The sequence below is a fragment of the Pristiophorus japonicus genome, unplaced genomic scaffold, assembly GCF_044704955.1.
Source record: "Pristiophorus japonicus isolate sPriJap1 unplaced genomic scaffold, sPriJap1.hap1 HAP1_SCAFFOLD_45, whole genome shotgun sequence".
Lineage (NCBI taxonomy): Eukaryota > Metazoa > Chordata > Chondrichthyes > Pristiophoridae > Pristiophorus > Pristiophorus japonicus.
This window is the reverse complement of record NW_027254352.1, coordinates 2,248,793-2,264,114: the sequence shown is the minus strand read 5'-3', so window position 1 is coordinate 2,264,114 and position 15,322 is coordinate 2,248,793. Positions and strand designations below refer to the sequence as shown.

The 15,322-nt window shown below is 44.2% G+C and overlaps 1 protein-coding gene across 1 annotated transcript; it reads right to left on the bottom strand.

Annotated features, from left to right (window-relative positions):
- Window positions 1–763: 763 nt before the first annotated feature.
- On the bottom strand, window positions 764–10,344 carry LOC139251831 (probable G-protein coupled receptor 139). Its single transcript, XM_070873314.1, has 2 exons — window positions 10,164–10,344; window positions 764–1,665 (listed from the first exon to the last, which is right to left on the bottom strand). Exons 1-2 carry the CDS (start codon window positions 10,342–10,344, stop codon window positions 764–766), a joined length of 1,083 nt encoding a protein of 360 aa, XP_070729415.1.
- Between the last annotated feature and the right edge of the window lie 4,978 nt (window positions 10,345–15,322).

Here is a 15,322-nt window from a genome sequence, read left to right as displayed (position 1 = left end):
AGGGCTTTGGTGAGGCATTACCTGGATTATCATGATCAGTTTTGGTGTCCTAATCTGAGGAAGGACGGTCTTGCTATTGAGAGAGTGCAGCGAAGTTTCACCAGACTGATTCCCGGGATGCATGGCTGGCATATGAGAAGAGATTGGATGCACTGGGCCTGTATTCACTGGAGTTTAAATGAATGTGAGGGGACCTCTTCGAAACATATAAAATTCTGACGGGACTGGACATTTTAGATACAGAAAGAATGCTCCCAATGTTGGGGAAGTCCAAAGCTACTGGTCACAGTCTAAGGATAATGCGTAAGACATTTAGGACCGAGATAAGGAGAAACCTTTTCACTCAGAGAGTTGTGAACCTGTGGAATTCACTACCACAAAGAGTTGTTGAAGCCAATTCGTTAAATATATTCAAAATATGGCCCTTACGGATGGATCAATGCGTATGGAATGAAAGCAGGAACGGGGTACTGAGGTGAACGATCAGTCATGATCTTATTGAATGGTGGTGCAGTGTCGAAAGGCCGACTGGCCTACTCCTGCACTTATTTTCTATGATTCTATGTTTCTATATTTCGTGGGACTGCCTATGATGCTGATGGTGATTCACCCGGAGTGCAGGCCCCTCACAGGGCGCCCGTTGTCATCAGTGTGTGAGTGAGAGTATTATTATTCACGCGAATCACTGGCCACGCGGGGGAGAGCAGCTCGCTCACAATATCAGGACACAGGGAGTCTGATGCAGGAACGTTTCTGCATCCTCTCATCGTTTAATTAATTTCAGAATCAGTGTGAAGGGATATTTCCCTACATTCTTCAACTGCTGTCTGAACTTAGTCTGAGTCACGGCATAAATTCCCGTGTTTGTGCAGCAACTCAGCAGCTGCAGCATTATTCCAACGTCCATGACATAAAAAGGTATATATACAGAATCATACCCAAGAAAGTACATCTGGGTCCAGATAGAATTCACCATAAGCACCTCCCACAACAGGATGAAATTGCCGGAGATAACAAACAGTAAAATGATGGAATTCCTGCGGCTCGCCATCTCTGGGTCACTGGGACACTCCCCAAAGCTGGCACCCAGGAGTTTCCTGCGGGCTCTGCTGGCTAATATAATATGCCTGGCGGTGACAGTATTGAGCAGCAGAATCAGAGCAAATGGGATACATGGGGTGAGAATAGAATGAAGGAATATGATCGCTGCCCAGACCGGTGAATTCAGAACATCATCTGTTATAAAGCAAAACCAGGGCATGTTCTCAAGTATACAGAACCGTGTCAACCTAAAATACCAGAACATGTTCTTGAACCCGCTCAGCAAACTCACGGTTCCCACAAACACAGCCGCCGTTCTCTCGGTGCAATACTTAGTTTTCAGCTTCTGGCAACAAATGGCCACAAAGCGATCAAAGGTGAAACTGACGGTGAACCAGACAGAACAATCCGTGGCTGCGTGAAGTAAGACGGCGTGAATATTACACAAGTGGAAGAACCGCACGAAATGGAACTCTTTCTGATAAAGAATCGGAATGTGACTCAGTATCAGGTCGAGGATAATGACCAGGAGATCTTTCACTGCCATGGCCACCAGATAGCGAGTGACACAGATGGAGAGACCGCACTTTCCACGAGGCAGGATCACAATCGTCAGGATGTTAACTGTCAGGTAGGGAAATAAACAGGTAAATTAAACGTTAACTTGGGAGCAAGGAATAGACTCCAAACTAAAATAATTAACAATCTTTGACAAGGTAATCACCAACTAAATTCATTTATCAGCACTAAATCAGACGAACCATCCCTCAGTCAATGAGCCGCCAAATGCTTAAGTAACATCATGATCATATGCAGCCCCTCGAAAGCGAGAAAGACTTGCTTCCACGCTAAAAGTGAGTTATCAGGTGACTGGACTGTCCAACATGGTAATTACAGTCTCTGTCACAGGCGGGACAGAGAGTGATTGAAGAAAAGGGTGGGTGGGGAGTCTGGTTTGCCGCACGCTCATTCCGCAACCCTCGCTTGGTTTCTACATGTTCTCGGCGACGACTCGAGGTGATCAGCGCCCTTCCGGATGTTTTTTTCTCCACTTCAGGTGATCTTTGGCTCGGAACTACCATGTGTCGGTGGGGATGTTGAGTTTCAATATGAAGGCTTTGAGGGTGTCCTTGAAACTAGCATTTGAAGTATTTGAACACAAATGGAAGAGATTAATTGTTGTAGTTTTTCACCTGTTGGTTTCCACTTGTGCAGAGAATATTAGACGAGAAAATATGATAGTTTGTTCATATTCTAAGTACATAAGTTGCAATCAGCCGGGGTTGTTTATCCTGAAATACAACTATTTTTGATTGAAACTAGATATGAATTGCTCCCTCATTATAGAAACATAGAAAAGATAGAAAATAGTTGCAGGAGTAGGCCATTCGGCCCTTCGAGCCTGCACCGCCATTCATTGAGTTCATGGCTGAACATGCAACTTCAGTACCCCATTCCTGCTTTCTCGCCATACCCCTTGATCCCCCTGGTAGTAAGTAATGTATCTAACTCCTTTTTGAATATATTTAGTGAATTGGCCTCAACAACTTTCTGTGGTAGAGAATTCCACATGTTCACCACCCTCCGGGTGAAGAAGTTTCTCCTCATCTCAGTCCTAAATGGCTTACCCCTTATCCTTAGTCTGTGACCCCTGGTTCTGGACTTCAGCAACATTGGGAACATTCTTCCTGCATCTAACCTGTTTAAACCCGTCAGAATTTTATACGTTTCTGTGAGATCCCATCTCATTCTTCTGACTCCAGTGAATACAAGCCCAGTTGATCCAGTCTTTCATCATATGTCAGTCCCGCCATCCCGGGAATCAGTCTGGTGAACCTTCGCTGCACTCCCTCAATAGCAAGAATGTCCTTCCTCAAGTTAGGAGACCAAAACTGCACACAATACTCCAGGTGTGGCCTCACCAAGGCCCTGGACAACTGCAGCAATACCTCCCAGCCCCTGTACTCAAATGTCCTCGCTATTAAGGCCAACATGCCATTTGCTGTACCTGCATTCCAACCTTCAATGACTGATGTACCATGACACCCAGGTCTCGTTGCACCTCCCCTTTTCCAATCTGTCACCATTCAGATAATAGTCTGTCTCTCTGTTTTTACCACCAAAGTGGATAACCTCACATTTATCCACATTATACTTCATCTGCCATGCATTTGCCCACTCGCCTAACCTATCCAAGTTACTCTGCAGCCTAATAGCATCCTCCTCGCTCTTCACACTGGAACCCAACTTAGTGTCATCCGCAAATTTGGAGATTCTGCATTTAATCCCCTCGTCCAAATCATTAATGTACAATGTAAACAGCTGGGGCCCCAGCACAGAACCTTGTAAGTACCCCACTAGTCACTGCCTTCCATTCTGAAAAGTAGATATTTACTCCTACACTTTGCTTCCTGTCTGACAGCCAGTTCCCAATCCATTTCAGCACACTCACCCCAATCCCATGTGCTTTAACTTTGCACATTAATCTCTTGTGTGGGAGCTTGTCGAAAGCCTTCTGAAATTCCAAATATACAACATCAACTGGTTCTCCCTTGTCCATTCTACTGGAAACATCCTCAAAAAATTCCAGAAGATTTGTCAAGCATGATTTCCCTTTCACAAATCCATGTTGACTTGGACCTATTAGCCACCTCTTTCCAAATGCGCTGCTATGATATAAATGTGCAATAAAACCGATAACTGGAATGATATTACACTTTTACCATTGAAGAACCGAATTAAATCTGGTTGCCGGTGTTGTTGATGCACTTCAGTCCCTCCGGCAGCCACCTCTGGTGGAAGGCCGCGAACGTTCCGGTGGACACCGCGTGCTCCATCTCCAGGGACACCTTGGCTTGAACGTATCCGCGGAAGAGAGGGAGGCAGCCGGGCTGAACGATCCTCTCGACCGCCCGCTGCCTGGACCAGCTGATGCTCCGCTTGGCCATGCCCCGGAGCAGTCCGACGTGGAGGCCATCTGACCTCCCGCTCCCCCTCCGCACGAGGGGCCCAAAGATCAGAAGTGAACAGCCGGAGGCAACAGATATATCTACTCTGTTTCTCGCTGAGAGAACTACTGAACTGTGACAGGTCGGCATGGGACCAAATTGCAAATTCAAAATAAAGATTGGAAATAAATGAATGAAATCTGGCTGAACGAACATTTTGTTTGTGAATGTTAATGACGCTTGTAATCCTGTTCCACCCTTTAGAAGCACAGCCATTAATGCAGAAATTGAGATGGTGACAAAGGAGACACTGACTGGAACTAAATTATCAGCGGATATTTACCCGCCAGTAACATAGCGTGGACAGAACAGAGCGAACAGAGTTTCGCTTCCTCTGTTCAATTCCAAGTGAGAACAAAAGACGAGAAATTGGCTGATAAAAGGAAGGAATAAAATAATAAAAAATGGACTGCCTCTTATATGATTTCTGAATTATTGCATCACAGAAAATAACGGTAAAACATTCACAATAAATAAATATTCATGAACCTCAGGATCTCTGAGATGATTCCAGTGATGCGATGATGCCACATCCCAGAGAGGACTCCCACCTCGCTCCAGGAGTTCACACCAACATCTGCCGACATGACACGATTCCCACCTCTGTCGAGAAATTTCATTCCCAGGTTCGCCTAACTTCTAGTGCTCTCACGTCGGTCCAGGGATTTCATTCCGAGAGCCAAAAACATTACTCCGCTCCCGCCTCTGTGATTGGACCTGACTCTTTGGAATGAACATGTGATCTTGGCCGCAACTCCCCTTCCGTGCACGCACCCTTAACTCCCTTCTCGTTTAAAACTCAGTCTATCTCCAGTGAACAAGATTCAATGAAGCTGCCTCCACAGCTTTCTGTCGAAGAGAATTCCAAAGATTCACGCCCCCCTGAGAGAATAAATTGCTTCTTATTTGTGATATAAATGGGCGATCCCTTATTCTGAACCTATGGCCCCTGGTTCTAGATTTCTCCCACTAGAGGAAACATCATCTCTGCGTCTACCCCATGAAGCCCCTATAGAATCTTACACATTTCAATAAGATCATCTCGTAGTTTTCGAAACTCCAATGTATACACGCCCAACCTGCTCAACCTTTATTCTTATGACAACATATTCATCCCAGTAATCAACGTCGTGAACCTTCTCTGAACTGCCTCCAATGCAAGTAAATCCTTCTTTCACTAAAGTTTCCAAAGCTGTACACAATACTCCAGCTGTAGTCTTATGGACAACCTGTACAGTTGTAGCAGGACTTCTATATTCTGTCCCACTTGAAATAAAGCCAGACATTCTGCTGCCTTATCTAATTGCTAGCTGTACCTACATGCTAACCTTCTGTGTTTTATGTACAAGAACACCCAGATCAATCTGGACCACAGTAATTTGGTATCTCTCCCCATTTAATGATAATTTGCTTCAATGTTTTTCATAACAAAGAAGATAATGTCACATTTTCCACATTATACTCCATCTTCCATTGTTGTGGCCCACCCACTGAGACTATCTATATGCCTTTGCAAATTTTTTCGTCCTCCTCACAACATGCTTTCACACTTATCTTTGTATTATCAGTGCTTCGATGCTGGTACACATGGACAGTTCCATTGGGCGGGCCACATCATCCGGATGCCTGACACAAGACTCGCAAGCAAGCGCTCTTCTCGGAACTCCTACACAGTAAGCGAGGCCCAGGTGGGCAGAGGAAAGTTTTGAATGAAACGATCAAAGCCTCCTTGATAAAATGCAACATCCCGACTGACAGCTGGAAGTCCCTGGCCCAAAACTGCCTGAAGTGGAGGAAGTGCATCCAGGAGGGCACTGAGCACCTCGAGTCTCGTCGCCGAGAGCATGCAGAGACCAAGCGCAGGTGTAAGAAGGAGCATGCGGCAAACGAGTCCCACCACCCTTTCCTTCAACCACTGTTTGTCCCACTTGTGACAGAGACTGTAATTCCCTTATTGCATGTTCAGTTACATAAGAACTCATTTTTAGAGTGGAAGCATGCCTTCCTCCATGTAAAGTGACTTTATATGATGATGACGTTGTATCATCAGCAAAGATTTAACATTTCACATAGATTTTAAAATTATGATGGGTTTTGATAGAGCGAGTATGTCGAAAATGTTTCCAGTTGCACAATGGTGCATAACCAGAGGAGACATGCTTAAGGTAATTGACAAAATAACGAGAGGAGAGATGGGAAGAGTGTTCTTTAACATCGACATAGAAACATAGAAAATAGGTGCAGGAGTAGGCCATTCGGCCCTTCTAGCCTGCACCGCCATTCAATGAGTTCATGGCTGAACATGCAACTTCAGTACCCCATTCCTGCTTTCTCACCATTCCCCTTGATTCCCCTAGTAGTAAGGACTTCATCTAACTCCTTTTTGAATATATTTAGTGAATTGGCCTCAACAACTTTCTGTGGTAGAGAATTCCACAGGTTCACCACTCTCTGGGTGAAGAAATTCCTCCTCATCTCGGTCCTAAATGGCTTCCCCCTTATCCTTAGACTTTGTCCCCTGGTTCTGGACTTCCCGAACATTGGGAACATTCTTCCTGCATCTAACCTGTCTAACCCCGTCAGAATTTTAAAAGTTTCTATGAGGTCCCCTCTCATTCTTCTGAACTCCAGTGAATACAAGCCCAGTTGTTCCAGTCTTTCTTGATAGGTCAGTCCCGCCATCCCGGGAATCAGTCTGGTGAACCTTCGCTGCACTCCCTCAATAGCAAGAATGTCCTTCCTCAGGTTAGGAGACCAAAACTGTACATAATACTCCAGGTGCGGCCTCACCAAGGCCCTGTACAATTGTAGCAACACCTCCCTGCCCTTGTACTCAAATCCCCTCGCTATGAAGGCCAACATGCCATTTGTTTTCTTAACCGCCTGCTGTACCTGCATGCCAACCTTCAATGACTGATGTACCATGGCACCCAGGTCTCTTTGCACCTGCCCTTTTCCTAATCTGTCACATTCAGATAATAGTCTGTCTCTCTGTTTTTACCACCAAAGTGGATAACCTCACATTTATCCACATTATACTTGATCTGCCATGCATTTGCCTACTCACCTAACCTATCCAAGTCGCTCTGCAGCCTCATAGAATCCTCCTTGCAGGTCACACTGCCACCCAACTTAGTGTCATCCGCAAATTTGGAGATACTACATTTAATCCCCTCGTCTAAATCATTAATGTACAGTGCAAACAGCTGGGGCCCCAGCACAGAATCTTGCGGTACCCCACTAGTCACTGCCTGCCATTCTGAAAAGTCGCCATTTACTCCTACTCTTTGCTTCCTGTCTGACAACCAGTTCTCAATCCATGTCAGCACACTACCCCCAATCCCATGTGCTTTAACTTTGCACATTAATCTCTTGTGTGGGACCTTGTCGAAAGCCTTCTGAAAGTCCAAATATACCACATCAACTGGTTCTCCCTTGTCCACTTTGCTGGAAACATCCTCAAAAAATTCCAGAAGATTTGTCAAGCATGATTTCCCTTTCACAAATCCATGCTGACTTGGACCTATCATATTACCTCTTTCCAAATGCACTGCGATGACATCCTTAATAATTGATTCCATCATTTTACCCACTACCGATGTCAGGCTGACCGGTCTGTAATTCACTGTTTTCTCTCTCCCTCCTTTTTTAAAAAGTGGGGTTACATTGGCTACCCTCCACTCCATAGGAACTGATCCAGAATCAATGGAATGTTGGAAAATGACTGTCAATGCATCCATTATTTCCAAGGCCACCTCCTTCAGTACTCTGGGATGCAGTCCATCAGGCTCTGGGAATTTATCGGCCTTCAATCCCATCAATTTCCCCAACACAATTTCCCGACAAATAAGGATTTCCCTCAGTTCCTCCTCCTTACTCGACCCTCCGACCCCTTTTATATTCGGAAGGTTGTTTGTGTCCTCCTCAGTGAATACCGAACCAAAGTACTTGTTCAATTGGTCCACCATTTCTTTGTTCCCCGTTATGACTTCCCCTGATTCTGACTGCAGGGGACCTACGTTTGTCTTTACTAACGTTTTTCTCTTTACATATCTATGGAAACTTTTGCAATCCGTCTTAATGTTCCCTGCAAGCTTCTTCTCGTACTCCATTCTCCCTGCCCTAATCAAACCCTTAGTTCATCCATGCGGTCTCTAAATGTCTGCCATTGCCCATCCACAGTCAACCGCTTCAGAATCATTCGCCAATCTATCCAAGCCAATTCACGCCTCATACCTTCAAAGTTACCCTTCTTTACGTTCTGGACCATGGTCTCTGAATTAACTGTTTCATTCTCCATCCTAATGCAGAATCCACCATATTATGGTCACTCTTCCCCAAGGGGCCGCGCACAACGAGATTGCTAATTAATCCTCTCTCATTACACAACACCCAGTCTAAGATGGCCTCCCCCCTGTTTGGTTCCTCGACATATTGGTCGAAAAAACCATCCCTTATGCACTCCAGGAAATCCTCCTCTCCCGTATTGCTTCCAGTTTGGTTAACACAAACTACGTGCATATTAAAGTCACCCATTATAACTGCTGCACCTTTATTGCATGCACCCCTAATTTCATGTTTGATGCCCTCCCAAACATCACTACTACTGTTTGGAGGTCTGTACACAACTCCCACTAACGTTGTTTGTCCTTTGGTATTCTGCAGCTCCATCCATATAGATTCCACATCATCCAAGCTAATGTCCTTCCGAACTATTGCCTTAATTTGCTCCTTAACCAGCAATGCTACCCCACCTCCTTTTCATTTTATTCTATCTTTCCTGAATGTTGAATACCCCTGGATGTTGAGTTCCCAGCCCTGATCATCCTGGAGCCACGTCTCCGTAATCCCATTCACATCATGCAGTGAGCTGTTGCGATCTGGAATGCGATTTGTGAGAACACGGTGGAAGTAGATTCAATCGTTATTTTCGAAAGGGAATTGCTTTATTCGTGGAAGGGGATACATTTACATTTTTCTGGCTAAAGAGTTGGGCTTCTGAGATAGTTCTATCCAATAGACGGCATGGACACGATGGACCGAGCGGCCTCTTTCTTTGCTGTATTAATCTAACAGTCGATGAGCAAGAGACAGAGACAGTGAAATGTGGAGAGACAGCGTGAAACTGACAGAGAGACAGGGAGAAAATGAGAAATTCACAAAGTGCCAGAATGAATGAGAAAAAGAGAATAGAGACAGTATGACTGGAGGACATATAGAGGGAAGTAAATTAACATGTATTGGACAATTGGATAAATACTTGAAGGGGAAAAAATTGCTGGACTATGGGAATAGAGCAGGGGAATGGGACTAATTGGAGGGGGCGAGATCATGGTGGGATTTAAACACATGGATGAGAATAATAAAAATTAGGTATTACTTAATCGGGAGCCAATGTTGAAGAGCAGATTGTTAATGGGTGAACAGGACTTAGTGGAGTTAGGTTATGATGAGCAACTTGTTTAGGTGAGCTCTAACCTATAGTGGACTATAACTGCGAGGTGGGCAAGGAAAGCATTGCAATGCTCGATTCTTGTTTCACAAAGTCACTGGGTTATTGAGGCGAAGGAATGAGGTGACCAGTATTATGGAGATGATCATGGGCAGAACCAGTGATTCAGAGGAGAAGAGGTCAGAACTGAACTCAGGGAAAAAACAGAATGCCGAATTTGTGAACAATCTCGTTCAGCCTTAGATATTGGCCACAGAGGGGACTGAGTCAGTCGATATACAATGTGACGAAGACTTCCAAAGAATTAAGTGACAAACTCAGTAATACTGTGAAATATAGAGTAGAGTTATAATTGTTGGATATCGAGACTTACCAGGAACACCAACTACAGGAAAGATTGTGGAATAAATTTAAATATCACTCGTACAATTAACAACGTATGCATAGTTAACAGCTGTATGAAGAGATTTCCCAGGAACAACAACTGCATCAAAGATGAGAAAGCAATTTACAAGTCTTGTAATACAGCGAAATTTGGTTGCAGAGTTAATAGTTGGATACTGAGACTACCAGGAACAACAATTGCAGCAAGGAGTGGAGAGTAAAATATAAGATCAGTAATACATTGAACCATGATTACTGGAATAATTAGATAGACTTACCAGTAAAACCAACAGCAGCAAGGACGGGAAAGTAAATGTATTGAATAATACGAAATGCATAACGGATTCGCAATAACAATGATAATTCCTCATAATGTGCAAAAAGAAAGTTAAAATACAAGATGAAACTCCTGCCATTTGCTGTAACATTCCAATCCATTTTTTTCAGATTCTGATACATTGTTGTATCATTCCAATCTACTGTTCTCAGAATCCGACTCGCTCTCTGTGGAGCAGTGCGATGATCGCTGTTAGTGCCAGAGGTGATGTATTCACTGTGACAATGGGGTAACACTTTGAAAGGAGTGCCTTATCAATATGAGCGAGAATGACTCCAGAGACACAATTCGGTAAATAGAGACTTATATTAATTACACTCACTGAACAAATAGCTTCTGTAAACTAGTGGAGACAGATATTAATTACAGTCCCTGAACAAACATTTTCAATTCAACCCTTTCAATCCAACACTTTATGTACCACAATAAAGTAGATATCCTGGAGTAGTTTTGATCACCTGGATGGGTAAGAGAGGAAGGTTCCCAGATACTTTTCCCGAAATTGACCTGGATTTTAAACTGGTTTTTGCCTCTACCGGGAGATCACATGGCTCCGGTTGGGTTGGAGTGTATACTGTTTCAGTTTAAGGTGTGTCACAGTTGTGCAGGGCAGTCTGCTTGTGATTGCTGCTCGATACTTTTCCCCATTGTTAATGGTTCAAAGGATTACATGTAAGCTTCAGGGCTGCTGACCGATGGCCTGAGTCAAAGTCGGCCGGCGTGGATATGATGGGCCGGAAATGGCCTACTGTGTTGTAAATTTCTATGTTTCTATATAACTGGTCCGAACGTGATTTATGAGTGTTGCTGAGTGAAGGAATGATGGAAATAGCTCAGGCCAGAATCTTTAATCCTCCCTGGATATGTCAGTGGTGACAGAGGACTGCAGGTTCGCAAATGGTACACGCTGTTCAAAAAAGGAGAGAGTGATAAAACCTGTAGCTAGAGGCCAGTCAGAATAACGTCTGTAGTGGGGAAACTTCTAGAGGCCATAATCCGGTATGAAATTATCTGTCACTTGGAAAAATATGGATTAATAAATGACAACCAGCGCAAATTGTTTTAATGTCGTAGTGTGTCTGAAAAACCTGATTGAGTTCTTTGATGTAATAACCTAAAGGTTTGATGAGCGTAGTGCAGCTGATGTTGTATATATCGACTTTCAAAAGGCGTTTGATAAAATGTCACTTCATCGACTTGATAGGGAAACTGAACCTCATGGAATTAAAGGGACAGTGGCTGTGTGGAGACAACATTGGCACCGGAACAAATAACTGAGAGTGGTGGTGAAATGTTGGCGTTCAGACAGAAGGGAAGTATCGAGTGGCGAAACCCAGGGTTCTATATTAGTGCCAGTGCTCTTTCTGATAGAGATTAATAGCCAGGACCGAAGTCTAAAGGCATAATTTCAAAATTGCAGATGTCACGAAACACTAATGCAGTTAGCAGTAGGTAGCATAGCAGACATTAGGAGCACAGCGATAGTCTGCTTGATTGGGAAGACACATGACAGGCAAAATTAAACATGTGTGAAGTGATACATTTTTGAGAAGGAACATGACAAGATACAATATAATTTAAACAATACATTTTTTAAATGGCGTGCGGGTGCAGAGACACCTGGGAGTCGATGTGCACAAATCTTTGAAGGTGGCAGGACAAGTTAATAAAACTGTTATAAACGGAGGAAGAATCTTTGACTTTATGAATCATCGGGTATGGCAGCAAAGTGATTGTGCTACTGTACTTATGATCCAGAGACCTGAAGTAAAGATCCAAGGACATGAGTTCAGATCCCACCACGGCAGCTGTGTCATTTAAGGTGAATTAAATAAATCTAGAATTAAAATATTGTGTAAGCAATGGTGACCGTGTGGATCTCGGATTGTCATTACCCATCGAGTTCAATAACCTGTTTTCGGGATGGAAATCCCCCGTCCTTACCGAGTCTGGCAGCTATATGACCCCAGTCCCACAGCAATATGGTCAACTCTAAATAGCCCTCTAGATGTATCGATGAATTCACCAGCAGCTTCTCGGTGGAATTTGGGATGGACAATAAATGCTGCCCACACCACCGATTCACACATCATGAAGGTACAATAAAAATCTGTTCAACATCGGTTAATGTCTGCATGACGATTCGGCAGCACACATTAGGAAAGCCTTGGAGAAGGTGTGGAAGATATTTAATCATCATCATAAGCAGTACCTCGAAATCGGGGATTACTTGCTTCCACTCTAAAAGTGAGTTCTCAGGTGATTGAACAGTCCAATATGGGGATATCGGTCTCTGTACCAGGTGGGGTATATAATGGTTGAGGGAACGGGTGGGTGGGACTGCTTTGCCGCACACTCTCTCCACTCTCTGCGCTTGTTTGCTGCATGCTCTTGGCGACGAGACTCGAGGTCCTCAGCGACCTCCCGAATGCTCTTCCTCCATTAGTGCAAACTTTGGCCAGGGACTCCCAGCTGTCAGTGGGAATGTTGCTCTTTTTCAAGGAGACGTTGAGGATGTCCTTGTAACGTTTCATCTGCCCACGCGGGGCTCGTTTGCCGTGTAGGAGTTACAAGTAGTGTGCTTGCTTTGCGAGTCTCGTTTCAGTCATGCGGACAATGTGGCCCGCCTAGCGGATCTGATCAAGTGTGCTCAGTGCTTCGCTGTGGGGATGCTGGCCTGATCGAGGGCGCTAACGTCTGACATCCCAAGGGATCTGCAGGATCTTGAGGAGACATAGGTATTTATCCAGTAATTTGTGGTACCTACTTTATACGGTCCACGTTTGTGATCCGTACAGTAGGCTGGCTATGTCTACATATTCGTAGACCATGAGCTTGGTGCCAGATTTTATGGTGTGATCTTCCAACACTCTCTTCCTCATGCGACCGAAGGCTACGCTGGTGCACTGGTTCCCCCAGAGAGAGTTATAAGTAGATATAAGCAACTGTGATTTTTCCCGTTCGATCAGAGAATATTAACGAGAGATTTAATAGAGGTTTTCAAGAATATGAGGGCTTTGGATAAAGTAACTGAAGAGAAACTCTGCCAGTGGTAGAAGAGTTGTTAACCAGAGGGAAGAGTTTTACGAAAATTAATAGAGGGAAGATGAGGAGAATTTGTCTTACACTGCGAGTTTGCATCATCTGGATTGTTCTCACTGAAAATGGGATGGAAGCAGATTTAACAATAACTTTTAAATTTGCAGATGACACAAAGAAGACTGGGAAAGCGTGTTGTGTGGAGGACACAGAGAGGCTGCAAAGAGATTTGGATAGATTAAGCGAATGGGCTAAATTTTGGCAGATGGAATACAATGTCGGAAAATGTGAGATCATCCACCTTGGAAAAGAAAACAGTAAAAGAGAATATTATTTGAATGGGGAGAAATTACAACATGCTGCGGTGCAGAGGGACCTGGGGGTCCTTGTGCATGATTCTCAAAAAGTTAGTTTGCAGGTGCAGCAGGTCATCAGGAAGGCGAATGGAATGTTGGCCTTCATTCCGAGAGGGATGGAATACAAAAGCAGGGAAGTCATGCTGCAACTGTACAGGGTATTGGCGAGGCCGCACCAGGAGTACTGCGTGCAGTTCTGGTCACCTTACTTAAAGTAGGATATACTAGCTTTGGAAGGGGTACAGAGACGATTCACTAGGCTGATCCCGGAGATGAGGGGGTTACCTTATGATGATAGATTGAGTAGACGATGTTTTTACTCGTTGGAGTTCAGAAGGATGAGGGGTGATCATAGAAAAATTGAAAATAATGAAAGGGATAGACAAGATAGAGGCAGAGATGTTGTTTCCACTTGTCGGGGAGACTAGAAGTAGGGGACACAGCCTCAAAATACCGGGGTGGGGGGAGGCAATTTAAACGGATTTGAGAAGGAATTTCTTCTCCCAGAGGGTTGTGAATCTGTGGACTGCTCTGCCCAAGGAAGCAGTTGAGGCTAGCTCATTGAATGTATTCAAATCACAGATAGATAGATTTTAAACAATTCAGGGAATTAAGGTTTATGGGGAGCGGACGGGTAAGTGATGCTCAGTCCACGGTCCGATCAGCCATAATCTAGTTGAAAGGCGGAGCAGCCTCGAGGGACAAGATGGCTTACTCCTGTTACTAATTCTTAAGTTCTTATGTTCTTATGTAATTGTAATCAATACTGGAATTCCGGTATTTGAAAGGATCTGGGAACAGAACAAGGATGTGGGGCTGATTGAATAGCTCGATCACAGAGCCTGGAGCGGCATCATGAATCGAATGGTCTCTTCTGTGCTGTATGATTCTGTGGTCCTGTGATAACAGAAGCCATTGAGTCCTTGTCTCGTGTGTAGAATCGATGCTGTGCTCTTTTTGAGCCTGTTTCTAATCGTTACTTGTGCTGTGATAAATGCAATAACGGAAAAGCAAGCACAGTTTAATATAGAGTTTAAAAAAACTGAAACCATGAAATAATTATGATACCAAAAATGGGGCCATGATGATAAAATCGTCACCAATAAATCCAATAATAATTTCAGGAGAAGCCTCTGTAATCAGATAAGCGAGAATGGGGAACCAACCTCCAGAGGCAGTGGTTGAGGCGAATAGTACAGAACCATTTAATGGGAAGCAAGATCAACAAATCAGGCATAAAACATTACAAGATTCTGCTAATAGGGTAAGATGCAGAGTTGTGGGGGTTGTGTGGGGGTAGGGTGGCGGTCTGTGTGCTGCATAAACGCCAGCATGGAGCAGTCGGTCCGATTGTCTGCTTTGTGTGCTGTACGTGATATATCATTTGCTTAGCGGAGCTTGAGCCCCGCTCTGATCACATCCCGCGCCGGGATTCAATCCAAGCATTATAAATCATTGCTCTGATACCTATTACATTATTTGTATCTATTTCCTCTAAGTATCTCAAGGATAAATGTAACCAAATCACAGATGAAGTTTGCAGCAGAAGAGAAGCTCGGGCAGGAGGACAGACAGTCAAAGTTATGAAGGTGGAAATCACGATGGAGACAGAACATGATGCCACCGCTGCTTCAATCGCAACACTCAGCGCTGACGAGTGAAGGAAGTGCCTGAGGAACATGAACTCCAGCCAGAGACAGAAACT